Raw genomic sequence first — 24206 nt, 5'->3', positions numbered from 1 at the left:
AGTCACAGTTAATAGTGAGAAATGGACCTTAATATAAAATGTGGCCGACTTTTTTTCTTTTTTAAATTAATTTGTGAGAATTACCCAAAATGATTCACATATGACATATGAACCAAAATAAAAAATGAAGCAATCCCAGAACAGACTCTCCATTCACCAGAGCGCAGATGTTGTCTAACCACTTATCATGTTGATGTATTTCCCCGTGCTGAAATGTACAGAAGAAGCGATGTCCCGTTTTGCACAAGAAGAGGGAAATATATGCTCCATGGCTACTTGAATGCAATTCCCATCATGCAATCTACCGTTAATGGAGCCAGTCATTTGCTCTTTCTGGTGCAGAGATGCCTGTGTCACAAAGAGGCCACTCAATCACTTTGAGAGCAGCGGGCCCAAAACCTGAGAGGCTTTGTGGCCCAAATAACAAGAGCAGCTCCAATATGAGCTCTCCAGCACAATTGCCTCTTTAGTAAGCAGAAAATTCCATGCTCAGCCAACCGGTTCTGGTTCAGACCGTCGGCTTTATGAGCTGGAAATCCAGTTGAGATTAAAAGGGAGCTGGTTAATTATACGACAGCATTTACGCAGAATTATAACAAATATATTATATTTTACAACTGAAATGTATTAAAGAACAGACACACAAGAAGTCTTCACCCTTTTATTGCAGAAAAAGCAATATCATTCAATCAGGGAACGATTGTGCATTTGCTGTACTGATGTCCCAGCTAGGTGACTTTGTGATTCCCATTGTAGCATTACACGACCAACGCGAGACTTCCACCGGGATTCTCTGTTCCTCGTCTCTTGACCGCCATGGCTTTGTTCAGGTCACGCCGGCTGCATTAAACACTTCTTGGCACTTTGGTGGCTCTGGCTCTCCAGTTTCCCTGTGTGAGAGAATGGGGAGGGGTGAGGTTAATGGCGATTCAAGTCCCAGTGACCTTTTCAAAGCTCCCTGTCAAACAACGAAGAGCTGCCCTGCTGAGCTGAGGGCTGGGATCAGGAAGAGAGAATTTATGAATCTGTTTACACACACATTCACACTTCCAACACCTTTTTCACACTCTCTCATCGTACATAGAGGGATTGCAGTGCTGTAAATGTCACACTAACACATCATTACTCAGGGACAGGTTTAAATCTAGATGATGCATTCACAGAAGAGTCCATCTGTTGAATGTGAAGAGCAAGAAATTCTGAGAATACTGACTCACAACCAACTAGCATTTAGGAAACAGTTCAGAGAGCTCTAATTTTCTTCCTAGAATGATGTACAACAGTCCAGTGTTACCTGCATCTAAAGAAAACAACAACAATTAATATGAAACATTGAATTGTTCTCAATTTTACTGTATAAGAATAAAGGATTAGTTCACTTCAGAATTCAAATTTCCCGATAATTTACTTACCCCCATGTCATCCAAAATGTTGATGTCTTTCTTTCTTCAGTCAAAAGGAAATTATGGTTTTTGAGGAAAACATTCCAGGATTTTTCTCCATATAGTGAACTTCACTGGGGTACAACGGTCAAAATTACGGTTTCAGTCCAGCTTCAAAGAGCTCTACACGATCCCACACGAGGAATAAGGGTCTTATCTAGAGAAACACTCTCATTTTCTAAAAAATAAAAATAAAAAATTGACTTTTTAACCACAATGCTTTCTTGCACTAGCTCTGCGATGCGCCACGCATTACGTAATCATGATGGAAAGGTCATTTGTGACGTAGGCGGAAATACCAATCCCGTGTCTACAAAGTGAACGTGCAAAGACTAAGTCAAACGCCCTAATGTCGGGTGATTTTGAAGTTGGAGGAGAAAATGAGATGGAGTTTTTCATCCTACTTCCGCTTACGTAATGCGTGGCGCATCGCAGAGCTAACGCAAGACGAGCATTGTGGTTAAAAAGTATGTCAATTTTTTATTTTTATTTTTTAGAAAATGAGAGTGTTTCGCTAGGTAAGAACCTTATTCCTCATGTGGGATCGTGTAGAGCTCTTTGAAGAGCAGAGCTAGTGCAAGACAAGCATTGTGGTTAAAAAATATATTATTTAAAAAGTATAATATTTATTTATTCTTCGTCTGGGATCGTGTAGAGCCCTTTGAAGCTGCACTGAAACTGCAATTTGGACCTTCAACCCGTTGGTAGCCACTAAGTCCACTATATGGCGAATAATCCTGGAATGTTTTCCTCAAATTATAATTTCTTTTCGACTGAAGAAAGAAAGACCTAAACATCTTTGATGACATGGGGGTGCGTAAATTATCAGGAAATTTGAATTCTGAAGTGAACTAATACTTTAACATATCCAGTTAATACATATATGCAAGAAATCTCAATTTCTGACTATACTATCTTGGGCTAGTGTCGGTTGTTCCATCAGATTCTTCAGGGGTGAGATTCTGTGATTCCTAATGCTGCATTACAGTAGCTAAGAGCCGTCTGTACGAGGCTCTCAACAGTCTTCAATTCTGAAACTGGAGCCACTCAATCGATAGCAGGAGGAGATGATGCTGATCTGGCTGGCATCAGCATCTCTATTCTGTGGGAAAGCAAAGACTCTCAATTCCAACCCTTGATCTTAGCTGGCCACTTTTTTTCAGTTGGCAGCATTCAGCACAAGATGTACAGCGGTAGCGTCTGTCAACCTGCAATGACTGCAAAATCTGTCTCACTTCAAAAAGCTCATACTGATGAAATCTGTTACCTGACCAAAATTTGAGTCACGGAACACGACATACGCTAAAGCCAGCTTGTCGGATGTTGTCTTTTTTTTTGTCTCGTTCTATTAAACCTGGGCTCTAGGAAAGCAAAAGCCTGTAAACAATCTTTCAGAACATGTATCTGAATGATATTTCAAAGCACACTGTCACAACAAAGAGAAAGAGATTTTTTTTTTTCTTTGATAAAACATACTTTTTAACAAACTGAGCAATAAAAGCATATTTGAAATCAGCTAATACTATTCCAGAATCATTTTTAATTTGTTAGTGTTCCACTGTACTGCTCTTGGTACACACACCATTTAAAAGAGACCTGCTATGGGGTTAAATCAAAACCTTAATTTGAGAGAGATCTATACATAACATAATCTATTTAACTATAAAGAAACATCACAGTACAAACACAATCTAATGGAGATGCACTTCTCCAGCCAATAGTTACGTAGAGCTGCTGAGTCCCACTTTTCTGCATTGGCTGGTGATGCAACTTCTTAGAGCCCAGACATCGATCTGGCAAGATAATTTCCCATTGATTGCTCTAGTTGGGGGCTGCTGTGAAGCAGTTTATTACCCATACTGCAGCAAGGGAGCCTGCCCAATAATAGGTGCAGTGGGTACGGAGCAATGCTGGAACTCCATCATCTAGCAAATCTGGCTTTTCTCCAACTACCTACGCTCAGATCAACACTCTAAAAAATAAAACATTGGTTCGACAAAAAAAATAAATATGTTAACATTTTCCACTAGAATTTTTAACTTAAGCCAATTGGGAGAATTACATTAATTCAAAGCAATATTTTTAGTTGATCCAACATAATGTTTTAAGTAAGGTGAAGACGTTTTTTTTGCCACAATAAAAACACATTTCTAAGTAACATGAACTTAATAATTGTCAACATGAATGCAACTATTTAAGTTGATCCAACATAATGTTTTAAGTAAGGTGAAGATGCTTTTTGGACACAATAAAACGCATTTCTAAGTAACATGAACTTACCAAGCACCGCTTGTCACCATGATGGTAAATCTCCAAAAACCCACATTAACAGAAACTCTTCTAAATTAGCATAAGAAAACACTAATTACTGCTAAATCTCCCTTACCATTAATCTTGTTCAAAAAACATTATATAACACTTAATTTTAGCATTTACTCTTCCTTTCAAGTGCAAAGCATGATGGGAAATATAAATCCCAGCCCAGTTTCACTTAACTTAAGTTCGTCTAAATTAAATTAAGTGTTCATACATCTCAAAAAAATGAAACACGTTTACACGTCATCAGATTGAATTTTACATTAACAGAACTTAAAATTAAATACATTTTTGATTAACTGAAAATGTTAAACTATGACAAGTCATGATAGTATATCGAATCAATAGGCATAATTTGTGTCATCCAAGCTCAATAAAATAACAATTACGAGTAAAAAGTCTAACAGCATTTCAGAACTTGATTTTTTATTTCACAAAAAACAAAACAAAGACGACAAAACAAACTAAAAAACGAATAGAACCACCCTGGGCTCATTTGAAGAACTATAACTGTTTGTTGGAAACTTAAGGGTAGATTTTCTTTCATTTTGTTTTTGCAAGTAAAATGTAACAGGGATCTCTGCTGGAACTTAAAACAATACACCTAAAAATATAAGCAGGGGTCATCTAGTAGGATGCTTCAAAAAGGACAAAACAATACCATAAAAGTGGTCTGTCATATAATAGTTTTGCATGAGAAAGACTGAAATTTAAATTGTTATTCACTGGTAATCAAGTCAAGTCACCTTTATTCATATAACGCTTCTTACAATACGGATTGTTTCAATAACAGGAAAATAATGCAACAATGTTTGTTTTGGCTGTACAGCTGCTTTAGAAGAAAATAGTGTCATTGTCCAGCTTAAGCAGGTTCAGTGTTGATTCATTTCCATTGTAAAAACGTTATTAACTTGGTTCATTTATCTATACAGCAGCTCTGGAGAAAACAGTGATGTCATTGTCCATCTCAGTTCAGCTCTCGTACAATGCAGGCAGATCAATAATATAATCAATGTACTGTAAGTTAAGTATGGAGTACCACAAGGCTCTGTCTCTGGCCCTTTGTTATTCTCCTTGTACACATTCCCTTTAGATGATATTAAGAGAAATCATGACATTAGCTTTCACTGTGGTGGTGGTGGTGGTGGTGATGATAAAACTAACTAAAAACTAAAAGTTTTATAATTTCTCTAGCCACATGAAATATCAGTTAGCTGAGTGTATTAAGGATGTAATTCCTGAATGACCAATAATATTTTTCATTTTCTGGTAGACTATCTTTTTATTCTCATTAAAGCCTTGATTACACTTATAATGTTTCACACTTGTCCATAGAAGACCACAAATGGCAGAAATCCAATAGTATTATAAATGTTCAGGATGGATTTCATTGTTGGAGATCCCCAAAGGAACTGTACAGGAGAAAATATGATCTTGTTTTTGTTGTGTTCAATCATATTGGTTCCTGAAAAGGCTGTTTGTCTTGTAGCCACGGGCAGTGAAGGGTGGGAGGAGGGACATCAACACATGCACTCAGTGGGGGTAATAAACACAGACAGCTGGAGCGTTGTTGATCTAGCTCTAGAAGTATTATCCATGTTAATGAGTTAAGATGAGCTTAAATAAATGACTAGAAATAATAATGTAATAAAGATAGACAGTCCTTGTTTTGATGTTTCATTTGTGATATCGAGTCAAGTCAAAGCCTAATAAAACAAATCACTATTCGCTGCAGGATCTGACAATCTCTGAGGGTTTCAATCATGGATAACGCTCAGCAGTGTCAAGGGAGAATCACAACACAGTCTGGGGAAATCCAGCTTGTTTTTCCTATCTAACTCTAAGTACCTTAATGATTAGAGCATGTCATGAATGCTCACAGACACTTACAGCTCCCTCACTGCAGTAAATTCATTGCACACAAGTCTCCTCACAAGAGACTCTCAGCTGGTTTAATCGTGTGGAATTTACTCTATTTCCCTTGCTGCAGAATTGGACTAAAATGAAAGGTATGAATAGGTCCACATGGAATATGTGCACCTTTTTCATCAAGTGTGTTAAAAGGGAGCTGAGAGTGCTACACTTTTATTATCAGAAAAAAAGTATAAACACATTGCCCAAATTATCTACCAAACGAACAAGCAAGAGGCAAGGAATGAGCAGCACTTTATGAATGAAGGTAGCCAGAATTCTGTGAAAAGTTTTCTGCTGAATATACTTAAATATGGTAAAATATGTTTGCCCATTGTCAAAATAGCCGAAAATATCTAAAAAAAAAACAAACAAACATGCAAAGGTCAGGGGACATTTTGAACATTGTGGAAGATGGTCCTTATAATTTCTGCAGAGCTTTCTGTGGTGACAGAGGTGGGAGAAAGTCACACATGTTCAAGTCACAAGCAAGTCTCAGGTCCCTTCCTTTAAGTCTCGAGCCAAATGCTCGCAGTGCAAGTCAAGTCTTGCAAAGGATCAAGTCAAGTCACAGTACTGAAATAAGTGTAGTTTTAATATTTACTATTTTTTGTTCTTTGCTTTTAGGGGTAAACAGAAGTTCAGAATATGTGACCATAGTGAACATCCTGATGTCGCCCATTTACAACTGTGCTGAAATTCTTGAAATAGTGCTTAACTATATGTTATAAATATAAAAACTCTATAATATGGGCGTTTTACCCACAATATATTTAATTGGTTCTCAAGTCTAATGATGCGTTCACACTAGACGCGAATGAAGCGTTAAGCGCGAGTGATTTACATGTTAAGTCAATGCAAAGATGCGAATAGACATCTTGCAGTGCGATTCGTGCGGATGACGTGGCACGAATTGAGCATTTCTGGCGTTTGACACACGTGATTCGTGCGAGTTGAAAAATCTGAACTTTGGCGAATTTTCGCAACGCATTAACCAATCAGGAGCTTGTTCTAGTAGTGACGTGATTACGATATAGCGAGAGGAGGCAGAAATCCAAAACAACAATGGAGGACAAATTAATAGTCGATGTATGTGGATACCCAGAGCTGTACGATACATCTTAATACTTTTATAGAAAAAGGAATAAAAAGGATCTTGCTTGGAAAGAAAGTGAGTGAGGAGGTCAGACAATCTGGTAAGTTGTAAAAAATGCTCTTTACTCAATTTGAGCTATATATATATATATATATATATATATATATATATATATTTTTTTTTTTTTTTTTTGAGACTACAAGCTAGCTAAAGCCGGCAAATTGAGCTTATTCGCCATATTTTACAACTACTTCCCCACTGATGAGTTGATGTGTTTATTCAGAGGAAGTGTGCAGAAACGAGACTGGAGCCGCCTGGCAGAAGCGCCTCTCATGAAGCAAATTCGCGTCTGTTGTGAAGTGAATTTCTCAAATAAACTCAAAATAAACTCAAAATGTTCAAGCGTCCAACTACACGCGAATAGCGCAATTTATTTGCGCAAGTCGCGTCTGGTGTGAACGCCCCATAAGTCAAGTCGAATAACTTTCTTCATTTAGTCAAGCATGTCACAAGTCCTTAAATTTGCAACTCGAGTCAAGTCATGTAGCTCGAGTTCGCCCCACCTCTGCCTATGGAGGCCTGAGTTTGAGGCTTATAGCTGAGAGCTGAACATGTTCCATAAAAACCTAATGCATTTTCCCATTTTAGATGCAAACCCACACACACACACACACACACACACAGACCAGGACAGGTATGCAGAGGAACTGCAGTGCCTGAACTGTTGAAACAGGGACACACTGTGTTTACAGCACTTTCCCTAATATGCTGTGACATTAATCAATTCCACCTGCCACACAGAGTTTGGAGTTTGCCGAAATAGCCAGCTGAGGATGGGAATTTTCCAGACACATGAAGAGAAAGACAAAGAAAAGAGACTGATGAAAAGAAAGACACAGCTCCATCCTACAAGCTGCCAGGGAGCTCCAGACTAGGAGAAAAAATCTTCCAGCCACCAGGGTCGCCCATACTAATGGGCAAACCAGAGAAAACAGATTAATCCTGCAGCCATTAATAATTCCTGCAACTGTTCCCTCCGAGGCAATTAATCACCTCCCCTCTCTGTCAGCACAAGAGCCTGAGGCTAAGCACAGATTCAAGGCTACTGCTGGAGCCACAACTAAACTCATTCTCAGTCACAACCATCCGCTCCATAGAGCAATGTAGACATCATTAGCAGAATCTACCCAGATAATGTACAAAACATCCATCCATCCATATTATTAATATACATGATATTAAGAACCATATTGGCGTTTTTGGATGGTATCAAATGGTATCAAAGAATACCATGGTATTGTGATAGCATGTCCACAATATATATGATATTACCATGGTACTGTTGTTAGACCTTCATTAAAAAACATGCCATTAACATCTTTATTTAACCAGGAAAGACTCACTGAGATTAAAAATCTCTTTCACAGGAGTGACCTGGCCAAAATGAGCAGCAATAAAATTAGTTTCAACACAGATTTGCACCATACACACAGAATTAAAAACAATTACATTTCACTGCATCATCTTCCATTTGCCTGATGACTATTTTAAAAAGACAGCAAATTTTTTAAGTTCAACTTCGATTGAAGGTGATTCCAATCAAACGGGGCTGCATACACAAAAGCTTTCTTACCAAGTTCAGATTTAGTAAATGGAACAAAAAGATTAAAACATTTTTGTGAACGTAGAAAATATTTCTTAACTGTTTTCTGTTGAATAAGACAGGAAAGATACAACGTATAAAAGATTAAGTACCAGTGCATTTTTCTCCTACTAGACAGAGAGAGCCAATCCAACTCTACTGTACAAGGTAGAATGATGAGTTGAAGATTTACAATTTGATATAAATCTTAGAGCACCATGGTAAACAGCATCTAAAGAAGAGAGAAGATGAAGCATGGAGCAAACTGATACACTACATTGCCATAATCAAGTACAGATCAAAAAAAGTAGAAGAAACGAATTGCTTTCTTGCATCAAATGACATACAAAACTTGTTCCTAAAATAGAACATGATACCATATCTCAAAAACTTATGTCCATTAATCTCATATGATTACTGAAACATCATATATATAAAAAACCTTTAAATGTCCATAAAACCACGGTTCCATGTTATCCATAACATTAAAGGTGCAGTAGGTGTTCTGGGGAAAATCCTAGCTTTAGTCTGTTAGCATTAGTCTGTTAGCATCTGTTAGCACTGCCTCCTCCAAAACAAATGAATACGCACAGACCAGAAGCGAGGCAACCAGGACAACATTATTGGATTACATTGTGTATTTCACCTGTGAGAAAACTTTACAGTTCAGTGAATAAAAGTACTACAATACCGAACATAAACAACTTTTTAAAAATGAATTAGATACAGCAGTTGGATATGCTGGATATTTCTAATGTGACAGCTGATGAAAAACTAGCAGCACTGAACACAAAATAAACAACATCATTGTCTTTTTAACGAGAAAAGTGATAGTATTTCAGCAAAAATATATTGTAAACATTGTCAGAATATCAAGCGAAGGAACAACACAAAACCATCTTTCATGCTAAGGATGGCACACACAATACCCTCAGGGATGCTCAGGGTATTTTCATTGAAGGAGGAAACAAGAAGTTTTACTCATTGTTTGTAGCAGGATTCAAAAACAAATGGTTGAAGCATCTTGCGGTGGTGGCCTTACGAATCCATGCACCAAAGGTGTGGATGTTGTAGTTTGCTTACAACTTTGAAAACATAAAAAATAGTTCCCGATTAGACTCTGGGCGCTGCTGTCGTTGAGCTAATTAGTAAAGATACACAAACTGCATATGCTACATTATATGTTACTATCAAAACACATCAAAATCGAATCATACCATGTAGCTACCTGTCCAAAAGAAATTCTGCAAACATGGCATCATCTTTCAGACCCTTTGACTCCCGCAGTTATCTCCGGCGTGGAAAAGCAACGCTGATATTAATTTGGGGTTTTAGCTCTTTTATGATCAAGCCTTTATTTTCATTGTAGGCCTTTCTAAGACTGTCTTTCTTAGGGTGTTGCTGTTCACCTTTCATTCTCGCTCTGACAGCGTACAAGAAACGACTGATGACGAATGATGGCTGTGTGAACAGGCTGCACAGTGGTATGCAAACACACGTTGACCGACAGGGAACAGATGCTATCAGACCATTCAGACAGAATGCAATAATTGAATGAAAATTTTATGGTCCTACACCTTGCACAGTTGATATGCATTTATAAACATATATTTAGATCGCTTAACATATCTGTGACGAACAGGGCGGGCGAGAGCCGTGAGGGAATGGCGCGAGGCCGGTGACGCGAGTGTCAACGATCTTCACCTGTGAGTCGCACCTCGAGTCTCTCACGGAGGAGCTCCGGAAGCATAAAAGGAGGAGCGACGACAGTAAAAAACGAGAGAGGACCAGGTCTGGATATTATTTTATGTTTTATTATGTTTGTGTGGCCGGCAGACGTCCGCGAGGGTCTGTCGGCATTACTTTCGTTTGTATTTGTTTATTTTATATTAAAGTTTGTTGGAACGTTCGCCGGTTCCTGCCTCCTTCTTCCCATACTACGTTACATTGGTGCCGAAACCCGGGAGGAAGGAGGGACATGCTGTCGAAGAGCCCTCGCTGCTGAGGGGGATCGCGGTGCTGCGGAGTTCGGGCAGCGCGGGAGTGTGAAGACCGCAAGAGGCTGCCCGAGGCGGTGGTGCCTAGTGACAGGTGGGACGGAGAGCTCGCTGCCGTGCTCCTGGGACGAGGTGGGGTGGCTGCCGTCCACGAGGGAGCGGAGGAGACGCCACTGTTCGCCGTGGGCCGGAGCCTGCTGCCGTCCGCCATGAAGGGGAGGAGCAGGGAACGGTGGACTCGCTGCCGGCTGCCCTCAGTCGGAGGAGCCATTGCCGGCCCCCAGGGGGCGGAGGAGGATTGAGCCGTCCACCGAGCGTCCAGTACCATCGCATGGCACCGCGAGGAAGAGCCTCTCGGCTGGCTGAGGACCGAGCGGCAGTGTGAAAGAATTTTTTTTCTCTTTTTCCTCTCTCCCCTCTCTCGTTCTGTCATTCCCCTTGCTTCCGTCTCCTTTCTCTCGTGTCGTCTGTCCTTACCCCCAGGTGCAGTGGCCGCCGAGACAGGCCCCGGGGGTGTGGGTGGGGAGTAGAGCGCAGTCTCGGGAGTACCCCCCATCCTGCGAGGGGTGATGGGGGTATGTGACGAGCAGGGCGGGTAAGAGCCATGAGGGGACGGCGAGTCTCTCACGGAGGAGATCCAGAAGCATAAAAGGAGGAGCGACGACAGTGAAGGATGAGATAGGACCAGGCCTAGATGTTATTTTATGTTTTATTATGTTGGTGTGGGCATTACTTTCGTTTTGTATTTGTTTATTTTATATTAAAGTTTGTTGGAACGTTCGCCGGTTCCCACCTCCTTCTTCCCATACATACAAACTACGTTACAATATCAGAATATGAGGAGACTTTCAACCATCATAACAAAAAATGTTTCTGAAGAGAATCACCCATTGCACCTTCAACTTTTACTCTGTGTCATGCTAATCAATTAAATAATCAAGCATAAGTAGTGTTTCAGCCTTATTATGTTGACATCACAGAAAAAGTGAAGTATGGAGTTCCACAAGGTTCTGTCTTAGGCCCTTTGTTGTTCTTGTATATGCTTTCCTTTTAAACTGATAATCAAGAAACACATTGGTGTTTATAAATGGGACTCCAACTTATCAAAGAATACCATGGTATTACCATGATACCATGTCTACAATATATATGATATCACCATTGTCGGAAAGATTATAATTGGGCATTATTAATGTTTTAGCCCTACAATTGAATACACAATAGAAGCTGTAGCATGTTAAAAAAAATAACCATATTATTAATATGGTTTCCCCCAATGTCCACAATGACAAAACATGTCCAAAACCATGAAAGTACCAAAACAGACTGGTTTTTGAACAAGCAACAGCTACAACTGAAATACAGCCAGCTGGTCTCTGTATATTACAATCTTGCAAAACAGTGAGTCAGAACTAAATCCAGGTGAGAAAATCTCACATATATGTTGATGGTGACTCACTAAAGCCTTTGGAAGAGAGATCAGGCAGATCCTCCCAGCAAACAGTGTAGCACAATTAGTCACAGAGCTCTTTACATGAGATATGATGGCTCCATTATCATTCATTAATGAGAAACACTTGAGTACATGACCGCTCCCCCACACTCAAACACTGCTGAGCTCTCTGTTCCACTTCTCTCCTGTGAGGGGGAGGCAGGGCAAGAAAATGTTCATTAGTAGAGCAGCGGCAAAAGAAAGAGGATGAGAGAAAGGAGGAGAGAGAAACAGAAGGGGGGGGGGGGGATAAACTGAGGCTGATCTGGTGCTCTGTTTTTTGAGGCACTGAGATTTGCATGTACAGCAGTGAAGAGGGAGAAATGTGTCAGTACTGACAGTTTCCTGTGAATCTTTAAGCTCGATATTGGCGCCTCTCTTTCTCTCCCAGAGACCGCAGGAGCCCTGCTAACAGCCGCTCGGAGGTCAGGACCAGTGCCTTTGTGCTCAGCCCTCCTATGGCAACCCAGCAAAGCATGTTTAACGGTCAGCTCAAGTGCAAAGCTGCTCTCTGGGGGGAGGGCGAGTTGAACCTTCCCTGCTGCAAGGGCAAATGGAGATGTGTGTATGTGTGTGGGCTGGTACAGAGCTAGACTCAAAAAGAACAAATTAATATTATGACACGGACAAAATCAAATACTGTACGTACTTTCCAATGTACCTTAGTGAGGATAGATTCATATTTAATTTGATGTGAGACTGTGCGATGTTCAATAAGTTGGTCCATGTTATCCTGAGATTTTTTTGGGGTGGGGGGGCTGGTGGACGTACTGATTGACATCAAGGTAAGATATGCTATGCCTAACAGCTTTGGTGTCATTTGCTTAAAATCAAATATGGCCTCCACCCAGACTAAGGTTAAAAGTGTCTTGTGTGCAGGAAATGAAGCAGGGGTTTACCCTGTTGAAAAAGACAAGCTTAGACAAGTATTCATTTCCATGCTGATCCTGGTTGGTTTATTCTGGTTTGGTGGTGATGAACCAAAACTTTGCTGGTAAAGCTGTTCAACCAAAATAGATAGCATAGAAGCTGGTTAACTAAGGATATCTAGGTGGTTAAGCTAGTTAAGAAACTGGGACACCAACCATGTCAGGCTACAGCTACCATAAAAGGACTCTTTTTAGATGGGTCACACAGTTGTGGGGGGGTTGATCGTCAGGCCCCTCCATGGGGCGGGGTGCTGGTGTCTTTTCAGCAGGGACAGGATCCAAACATTTCCACACCATCACAGTAAGAGTTGTCAAGCTCAGCATTCATCAGCAGACACACTCCTGTACCAGTCTCGTGAGATACACCCCAGCATGCAAACACAAAATAACACATGGATATAAATCCATCATTGTGCATGCAAAATCCATCAGGGTTTGTATTCGGTTACAGTTTGAGAAAGCAGAGTGAATGGCTCTCTGGGAGAAATCATCCCCACTATCTACCAGGAATCCCTCTTCTTGTTGGTGTAAGTGAGTCACAAATCAAAAACCAGCAGGAGAGGTTTTCCGAAACACTTCTCCAACTGTTCATCTTCTTGCAGTAATTTCTGTTAAGAATGAAAAACTGCAGTAAAAAAAAAAAAAAATCAGAATAACTGCATAGATTTTGCACACAAAGTTAATAAACTAGATTTTTACATTCACTCAAAGAGTGGTTGATCACGAAACACACAGCATTATGGTGTTTGGGTGGTTTTTAGCAGTGTGTAAAATTAGTTTTGACCTCGTAAATTTTAATCAAACTGTCCTATATCGATCTTCCAGGTGACGTATACTGGACTTCTCAAATAATTTAGTCCACTTAAATGCCTTTTCTTTCTTTTTTTTTACACAAATCGACAGCATTCAGATCTGCCACACTCATGACTTTAATGTGTTCCTGTTAGGGCCTATTAGGGCTATTTTAATCTGATTAATTACATGATGTGGCGATTAATTAATTTATCATACATCAAATTTAGCTGAGAAATTAACCCAAATAGATAATTTGAGATAAGTCGTTATTGTGTAAAACATCAAATAGACATTACAAAACGTAGATTCAGATAGAAATATTTTATTTGATTCAACATAAAATTTATTACAGATGTGCACTTTTATTGTATATATATGTGCACTTTTATTGTAAAAGTTGGGGGCGTCACGCTGCCACAATAGCGCTGTATGACAGATGTATCACTTTTATTTTGTTTTTTTATTTTTTATTCAAAATATTCCCAAACTTGTTCACTATAGACTATCGTGAACTATAGGCTATATACATACATGAGATATTCTCCATTCATTTTAACCAATAAATATCTTGAATTTTATGGACATTCTAACTGCATTCTATTGGCTATATCACGCAGTGAGTTGTTGCCCTGCATCATATTCATCATCAGTCAACTATGTGAAATCTCAGATGACCTATGTAGGTCTGGGGGCGGGGCAAGTGCATTAAAAATTTTAACGCATTATTTTTTTCGGCAATTAATCGAGCTAATTAACGCCAAAAATTCACAGCCCTAGTTCCTATGCATTTGCTTATACTGTGTTTTCACTTTTTATATTGTCTACTCAATGCTTTACATGTCTGCCACAATAATGTCTTTGAGCTATCTTCATTTGGGGGCTTTTCTCAGCAAAAATCATTCATGTCCTTACCACAAACAGAGTTAGTTTATGCAACAAAGTTTAATACTTAGATTTAGGGATTTGAACAACCCCCTAATCCCCTGTATGAGCGATTGCAATAGTGCTATTTGTCTTAAACACCGCCGTTAATTAAGTTAACAGCAAGCACTTGAACAATCAATTACCTGTAGTGTAATGGCAAGAAATTGCATTTGTAGTGCCTGTTAAAGACTATTGCACCTTTGATAAGACCTTGAGAAAGGTAACATAAGCAGTATTTATAGCTCTTCCTTGTGGGCTGAGCACAGAGCAGGGGTAGGACAGGAAGCAGTTAATGGTGTGCTTGTGCTGGCTCTTTGGCATGCTGGAGGGAGAGTGACATTGATCCACCAGCTCCCGTCCATCCGTCTCCCTGACAGAGGTAACAGGATTGTTAATAAAAATGGAAATTGAGCTGCACTACCCCCTCACACACACACACACACACACACACACACACACACACAGACGCTCTCTGACCGTATTCAGGGCTTGCGCTCAGCTGGCTTGCTCTGCCTGACATCTCCCTGCAGAGGCTAAGCACTGGTTGCACTCGCCGCCATGGTTGTGCTTCTATTTAAGCATGAGCCAAAGAGTGAACACACACACACACACACACACGCACACTCAGCTATATTACCTGGCAGTGGGGGAGGAACACTGATAAACGGTTGGTTGTCACGACATATATTAAAACATTAAGGTTAACAATTCAATCCAGCAGGAAATGACTCATACGATGCAGTTAGGCTTTGCTAACACTGAGACGTGTAGGTTTAAAATTAGTCGACAGATAAGGTTGTATTTTTAAATGGCCTATGCTGAAATGATTAGTGTAGTGCCGATAAACGCTGGGTCCAAAATCTGAAACCACTAGTAACACTGCTTCTGTTCTGCAATTTATATATGGTTTGGTAGAAAGTGTAAAGTAATGGACTTAAAAGCTGGCTTAAAAGCTGTGTTAAGTAGCATTTTTTGCATGTGGATCCTTGTCTTTCAGGAGTGCATTTGAGAAGGTAGTAATTTGGCACTTTCAATAAGACAGACAGACCACACCAATCACAGTGCAAAACTAACAGTGATGGTTGATTTTATACATAGGTATAAAGGATGTTAATTTTGCAGTAAACGGTGATTTTTGTAAAAAGAAGAATACGATGATTATGCACACTATTCCTATGACATTACTGGTATTAGCCACATGTATAAGATTTTACCTTTTTAAAGCCAGATATCAACCATGTTAAAAAGTTAATATTTTCTATATCTAACATTGAAATGTATTATTGCACAGCCCAAACAGCAACAATGAGCATTTGGTTTCTAATGTCTCCGTTTTCGAAAATCTCAGTTTAATGCACTGAAAAATGCATGAAAACCAGACACACACATACAACACAAACTCCTAAAGATGTCTGTTTGCATGTGTACATACACTACAGTTTAAATTACTCACGGTTCGGTTTTCAATCACAGTTTTAGGGTTTGATTTGTATTGTGTTCAGGGAATAAAGGACTACTGTCAAACAAAAAAAAATGAAGAAAAAAGTACAAATAATCAAACCACAAGCAAAAGCACAAAGAAATACAATAGAGCAAAGATACAAATAAAATAAAAACTGTTTTCAGGTACAGAAATTGAATAAAGTAATCAAATTTAAAATAACATTGCATTTAATCTTTACTGCACAAACTAAATAAAGATTAATCATTACTAAATTTACAAAAGCTATTCATTTAAGAGCAGTAAGTGATGTTCTTTGTCTTTTGTTGTTTGATTAACATTAAAAACACAGACAGCAGGAATATTAGGCTGCTGTCACTTTAAGACATAATGCACAGATCCAAAATACTGATACACATGCATTGTCTTTCTCGACTTTTTACATTCACTTAAGACATGAACTAATATGTTTGCTAGAACACTCGCCAAGATGGGCATGTTGCCATAATTTTTATGTGAATTTGTCCGTTCAAGTGCAAGACTTGAAAGAGAACTCAACATTTGCATGCCGAGTCCTGAGACATGGCTTTCCGTGTGCATGCTTAATTCGGACGAGTACACACACAAATCTTCTCACAGCATGTATGTGCAAGTTTTCTTTCTGCCATAATAGTGTCTTTGAACTATCTGTATTTGGTGTTTTTTTGTCAGCAAAAATAAGCAATTAATTTTAATTAATTATGTTATATGCCAAAGAATGAATCAATTAAGCATCAATGGGCAGATCTAGTAAGTTTTTTTTTTAAACCTTGCATAGTTTTGTAAATTGTTTTCAAGGATGAGAAAAGGCTAAACTGTTTATTTTGGGATCAGTCAAGTGACAGAAGAATTAGTGTTGAAATGGTCTTTTAAATCAACAATAAAAGATATTGGAAGCATTTTCTCTGCCCTTTTTAAAAGATATGCAATTTTTGCTACCCTAACTATGAATGACTATACAATTATTTGCATTTAGCTCATCTAAAATGTGAGACCCTATAGAAAAAGACCAGCAATCCACCAGGAGAGAACCACTATGTTAGCATATCAATTAATGGCCATGACTTAAAGATAATGAGTTATCAGTATAGGACACACATGCACACAGAGACCAACATGTTTGTGGTTTAAAAAGCACAATTCTTCCAAAGGACAGGAAGGAAGCAAAGGAAGATATATATCTTCTGTTTGTTTATTAGGGTGAGATCAAGGATAGATGATTTTAGCCCACAGAGCCAGTCTAGATGTAGATTCGCACAGAAACTGGGTCAATTTAGCTCCCCAAAGGCTGTGCAAACAGACAGTGGAATTAAACGCTCTTGGTAATCATCAAAATGGGTTCTCGGGTTGGAAGGTTATGTGTTGGGTGTTAAGGAATTGACTGGCACGGGAACTGTGGACACAGTACAGAGATAGAAGCTGATCGAGTATATTCCAGAAGCTCAGCTGGTTTGCTGGAGTGCAGGGAAGAATAAACAGAGTGACGTGAGGCAGAAAGAGCTCAGCAGACTGAGTGCTGCCTCATTGAGCAGCCCTGGAAACCTGCCAGTCTAACGCCACAAAGCATTAATACATGCAGAGTCCATCAGAGGAGTGTATCGCACACCTCTACACAGCCACTGCTTTTACAAGTAAATGCGTCAGGAGCACTTATGAGTTCACTCTGTGACATATGCTTTCTTTTTAGACACACAGAGCCATGGAAGCACTGCGAAAAAAAATCATTTCCCTGAGCAGTATTTTGTCTCGTTTTCCAGTAAAAATATCTAAATAGCCTTAAAAAAAATATGCACTTAAAACAAGAAGCAAAATTGCATAAGACAATGAGATAAGTTGTTTTTAGAAAATATACATTTTTTTTTTTTTTTACGTCATTGACAAACATTTTTGTTATTTAAGCATAAGCATCTAACATACGGTAATATTTAGTGAGGTTTATAAAAATTCGAAGATATTTTCCCTAAAACATTTTACTACTGCTTCATATATTCCCAGCTCTTAATGCAGTGTTCCCTTCTTGATTGTCGGTGAATTTTTGCAGCCTTAGTTGTGTGTGAGTCCCTCAGCTGTCCTCAGTGTGAAAAGATGGATCTCAAAATCATTCAGACACTTCTGGAAAGGGTTCAAATATGCAAAAGATGCTGGAAAACCAAAGAATGTGCAGGACCTGGAGCTTTTTTGAAGAAGAAGAAGAAGAATAGGCAGTTTAACTGCTCATGACAAAGAAGCAACTCACAAACAACAGTCACCATACAAAAAAAGTCATGGATCATACAGGTAACGGTACACAGTATTAGGAATCAAGCACATGTAAACTTTTTAACTGGGTCATTTTTATATATTCACCTATTTCTTAGCCTTTGACCATACGCAAACATCGGTTTTGTGAAAAAGCTTATTCAGAGTAGAATATATATATATACACCCCGCCATCCACGAGATATAAAAGAAAACGTGATTCATCAGACCAGGCCACCTTCTTCCATTGCTCCGTGGTCCAGTTCTGACACCTTTCTATATTAACCAGTTGCTTATTAGCATGCATATTAAAAGGATGCTGGCTGTTTCTTAGTACTTATAAAGCACATATTAAAGTTGTCATGAAATCAAAATTGACATTACTTTGTTAGTGCACATTACTAGTCTTGTGGTGAACAATTAAAGGGACAGTTTACCCAAAAATGAAAATTACCCCATAATCTTCTTTCAGCCAAACACAATCAGAGTTACATTAAAATAGTTAACTAGTTAAAACACCCTAAAAACATGTAACCCTACCCAATACCTAAACTTAACTACCTTACTATTAACAAGCAGTAGTTAGGAGTTTGAGGCAAAAGTCATAGTTAATAGTTAGTTAACAGTGCTCATACATATATACACACACACACACATACACATACACATATACCAACGCTATCTCACGACCAATTCCTACTTATTCTACGAGGTGGCTATTTCGTATAAATTCATCCGACCTCACTCGTGCGAATTCGTACGATTTGTCTAAACCCCAGTGACGGTTAGGTTTAGGGGCGGGGTTTGGGGTAGGTCATTCGTATGAATTCATACGAATTTGTCAACTCATAAAATACATACGATTTAGCAAAAAACGTATGAATTAGTACGAGTGAGGTCGTATGAATTCATACGTTTTAGCCACCTCGTAAAATACGTACGAATTGCCGTGAGATTGGGTTACATATACATATACATATATACAGTACAGTCCAAAAGTTTGGAACCACTAAGATTTTTAATGTTTTTAAAAGAAGTTTCGTCTGCTCACCAAGGCTACATTTATTTAATTAAAAATACAGTAAAAACAGTAATATTGTGAAATATTATTGCAATTTAAAATAACTGTTTTCTATTTGAATATGAAGAGTTTGGTTCCAAAACGCAGTAACTCCATTTTGATTAATTTGAGTAAAAAGGTGTTTTCTTTACCAAGAAAGTGGCAAGATGAAAACCACTATTTTCTGTTTCAAACTTTCACATAGCATCTTTTGGTTATAAAAACATTAAAAATTCAAATCTACATTTTGATTTTAAAAAGTTTATTATAAAAACTTATTATTTTTTTCCCAAAATGCAATAAATCCATGACATTTTTTTCCCAAAATACAATTAATCCATCAATATAATAGTTATTTTTCAAATTGAAAATACACAACAAAGGAAGTTTATTCACATATATGACAGAGTCTAAACTTTGCCAATATTCATTTTATATGCAGGCATTTTACTAAAAATACATTCAGCCGTTGCTCCCAAAATGAATTCAACGGATCATCTTGTTAATGTTATAAATTATTTGTCATCACCGATTAACGAGTATCTGGCGCCACCGCACGGCTAAATAAACACATTTGTCGAGTACATTGGTATTAAAACGGCTTTTTAAAAAAGCCTTCAATGTTTACAGCTGGTGGAATGGTGCGCTGTGATTGGTTGAGCGGATATATCACGTTCTGCAGAAAAAGGAGACTGGCGTTTGTCGCGTTTTGGAAAGAAAGGGAGAAAACATGACAGAATAACATGACGGATATCACATTTTGCGCAAAATTGATAAATGACTTTTCAATACTATACTGATTTTGGCGGAAACTCATTTTTTTTTAAAATGGCGTTTATCGCGTTTTGGAACCAAACTCTTCATATATTTCACAAAGTAATTTATTCCTGTTATGGCAAAGCTGAATTTTCAGCATCATTACTCCAGTCTTCAGTGTCACATGATCCTTCAGAAATCATTCTAATATGATGATCTGCTGCTCTATGATCTATATATATATATATATATATATATATATATATATATATATATATATATATATATATATATATATATATATATATATATATATATATATATATATATATATATATATATATATATAGATAGATATATACACACACACACACACACAGTTGTGGTGTAAATGTATGATTTTGCAAACAAGCCGAGCTACAAAAAAATAAGCAGGTATTCAAGCAGGTATTTCTAAATGTTTCTTCCACCACTTCCTTGCCATTCATACCATTTCACAAAGATATATTAGGGACATTAGGGAAATAAAATGGGAAATAAAATGGACCATTAATGCCATTTCACAGTGACTTAAAACATTAATAAAAGTAAAACGGCCTTAGAAATGTAAAAATACCACATCTTTTCTTTTGGAGACATTATGTGAAGCAACACAATGGCAACTGCAACATAAAGGATGTCAGAAATTCTCACTGGTACTACCTCAGACTCTTCTCAAACCTAAAATTCCATGAGTGCTGTTTTCAAAGTGTGAATCTTATAGCCAGCGTACACAAAGCCTGTGGGGACTCAGTATAAACACGAGCACTCAGGGCCTCTTCAGCTCACAGAGAACTAGTCCATACATGGGGAGACAGGAGCGAGGGCCCCTCCCCCACTCACTTTACGCCACAAAGACGGCAGAGCAGGCTGCTATGTAGGGGGTGAGCAGATCAGACTGCAGATTATCCTGCTGAGAGAGGTCTGGCTCAGCCGAGGTGGCTACAGACAGCTCTCTGAGTGTAAATACACTTCTTTCAAAAGCACAACAATAAGCTCAACAAGAGCTATGGAGATTAAAACAAGCTCAGCACAAAGCCGGGGCTAGCTGTGGGAAGCACTGAAATGTAAAACAAAGAGTCATTCTAAGCGTTGTGTGATTTTGCCATGGTTTTTATCAGCACACTTTCAAGGGCACTGGTACTAAATATTGTAGATAAGATAAAGATCTGATAATTACCATGGGGAAGTATGTGTTTGTGTGTAACCTTAGTCTTCAAGACAGCCTCGTCCCTGTAGAGCGCACTGGGGAACATCAATAGGAAACGACTCTAATTATCAAATCAAATCTTTCTCTAATTGTGAAACCGTTGTGAGGAAAATGTAGGTAGTAAATCGTAAATTACAAATAGTGGGCACCAAGTGCAAATTTTCACTGCAAAACCACAGAAAATTAGTTTGATGTGTGTAAACAAAAAAAAAAAAAAGACTTTCCAATAATAAAAATGTAAATTTGTAAGCGTTTCTGTTATTTGTCCATAAAAATTAGTTATTTAAGGTGTAAGGTACTTTAAAACTACTGTTCTAGAAAGATTCACTTCTAGTTATGCATTGCTGATGTAATTGCTTTAGTTGATGAGATAACTTTGTATAGAGAAGGCTGGTAAGTGTTTCTACAACATCATTCTCATCTTAATATGTATAAATGTTTAAGTCTTGAAGATATTTTGGAAAAAGTATCCATTTTAACATTTATTCCAGTACAAGACTTCCATTGTAAATGCATTATTGTAAAGATTTTTTTTGTATTTGTTTTTTTTAAAAATGAAGCACCAACAAATCAGAATTGTTTTCTATGGCAAACTATTTTGAACCTGGAAACATTCATTTAAACCAAAACTATGTTTTTCCTACATCGGGTGCAAAATTTCACCCACAATTTTTTGTAGGTCAGTTTTTGGGCAAAACACACAAACAAAAAAACCCGTAACATAAAACATTTCGGGTCATGTATCCACATTTAGCATAAATGTACGCTGGTGATTTCAGAGTACAAGCGTTGTTATAAGCCATAGTGGTAACAAACAACCAAAGCGAAATGGGAATGTGTTTGAGGCCAGGAAAAATTTGTGTCACTGCCTGAATGGCTAAATAGTTTAGGGGCGACAGTTGTTGGATGATGTTGGGCAATGATCCACTTCCTTTTGTCGTTTTGCTCTGATGTTATAGGTCTTAATGTGTTTAAAACAGGAAATCCAGCTTGAAGGTGAACAGCTGATGCACTGCAGCAGAGAAGCAGAAGCAGCTTTTCCCTCTAGAGACAAGCATGTGTGCGCTTCCAAATATAACCAAAAAGCTCTCTAATTACTGCAGTCACGATCTAGGGCTGAATCTTCCATTCAAAACACTGTTTGATTGCTTAACAAGGACATATTTTCTGTCTCCTTTGCCACGCTTCAATTATGAGTCTGATTCAAATGGAAAGCCATGTCCAGTTGCTTTCAAGTACTGGCGAGATTCTAACCAGACAGTTTGAAAAAGGATTTCTCTTTGATTGTGAAAGCCCAATTAGAGGACGGGAATGCCTGCCATGCCGGTCTTGTTTGCGGCAGCCTTTTGGGGAAATTCCAGCCATATCTCAAGGCTCTCAAAGCAACACATTCCTCTTTCAGCTCAGGCAGTGGCTGCTGTCCAGGTAAAAGAGAGATAGTAAACATTAAAGATGACTAACACCAGCACTGACTCTTTTTCAAGCTCCCCAAATGATGCCGAAATGGTTTCACAGTGACAACCGTGACATTCTGTGACTTTTCGGCAAGATTTAGAAATCAGCTATGCAGCCAAAAAAGGCGACAAGTATGTTCTAATCAAGCATGATGTGACAGTTTTTAGTGAAAAACTAATTTTTCTATGTACGCTTAAAGAGAAAAACTGCATGAAGCATCAAATTCACAGCCAAGCAGAAAATGCTTGAGGTTTAATATATAGCTATGTGAGATGGGGCTTTAAACCAATGAGATTTAGTCACCCAAATGCTGTTGATTGTAGTGGTAGGTTATAAATAAAAATATTTTTTTTTTTTGAATGAATGAATGATTTAATTGTTTGTCCAATCAGTTTTCGTAATATTTTGTGCAATATGGGGAAATTGTAAGAAAACAAAAATGTAAGATCCAAACCTGAATATTACAGTGTTATACTGCATCTACACCAGACTTTTATCACGTCACATCGCGGCGCAACAGCTAAAAGCTGTTTACACTGAACGCGACAAGCCGACTGTTGCAAAGCACTTGGACTACGTCAGAAATAGAACGGGGAATACGTTTACTGTCGGGAATTTGTTGCATTGCGTTGATTGCAGACACAGTGTTACAGTAATATGAAAAAAATAAGAGCATATATTTTCTCTTAAAATGTTTCTATCTTGTACAAATGTACACAAAAGGAGAAATTTAAAAGGGTCATGAAATGAATGATTTTTAAAATTATTTTAATATGTTCCTGTAAGTTCACTTATAATGTTAATAAAGTTTTTCATGCAAAAAAACAAACAAACCATTACACTGCCTCATTTACAAAACAATCTGCAGTCAAACATATCTGAATAAACAAATCTGTACAGAGACATAAATGGATGCCTCTTTAAACAGGATGCCTCAAGGCATATGTTCTTTTATTCAAGCACATGGAGTATGTAAGAAATAAAACGGGCATCAGCATACTGTATCCAGTGTAGACTGGATACAGTATGCATCAGTGACACGAAGCGACTGACACGTCCATCCTAGTCAAATATCATGGTGCGATGATGCAAAACTATTTTTCAATATCTTGATCTAGAGGTGGTCATATGCAAATGTATTTGCCCGTGTGATGTTACAGATCCCTCAATATCCAAATAAGCCATTTATGGAGCTTGGTTAAATAAATGTTTCTTTTTTCTTTTTTTTAATAATGAGGATAACCATGTTGTTTTAAGGATGTTTTAAAGGGGATATCGGATGGCCATTTTTTTCAAGATGTAATTTAAGTCTCAGGTGTCCCCAGAACATGTCTGTGAAGTTTCTACTCAAAATACCTCACAGATCATCTATTATACAATGTTGTAAATACCGGCTCCTAGACACTAAGCTTTTCTTTGTCTGT

General features: G+C 38.2%; 1 protein-coding gene across 1 annotated transcript in view; it reads right to left on the bottom strand.

The window, feature by feature from the left end:
• Positions 1 to 632: 632 nt before the first annotated feature.
• Positions 633 to 24206, bottom strand: part of trip4 (thyroid hormone receptor interactor 4) — a 77522-nt gene continuing 53948 nt past the window's right edge. Inside the window, exon 13 of the mRNA XM_067401429.1 lies at positions 633 to 890. Coding sequence (XP_067257530.1) covers positions 832 to 890 — 59 coding nt within the window. The 3' untranslated portion in view covers positions 633 to 831. The remainder of the gene's footprint in view (positions 891 to 24206) is intronic.

The sequence above is a fragment of the Chanodichthys erythropterus genome, chromosome 11 (assembly GCF_024489055.1).
Source record: "Chanodichthys erythropterus isolate Z2021 chromosome 11, ASM2448905v1, whole genome shotgun sequence".
Taxonomy (NCBI): Eukaryota; Metazoa; Chordata; class Actinopteri; order Cypriniformes; family Xenocyprididae; genus Chanodichthys; species Chanodichthys erythropterus.
This window is presented reverse-complemented; position numbering and strand designations above follow the sequence as displayed.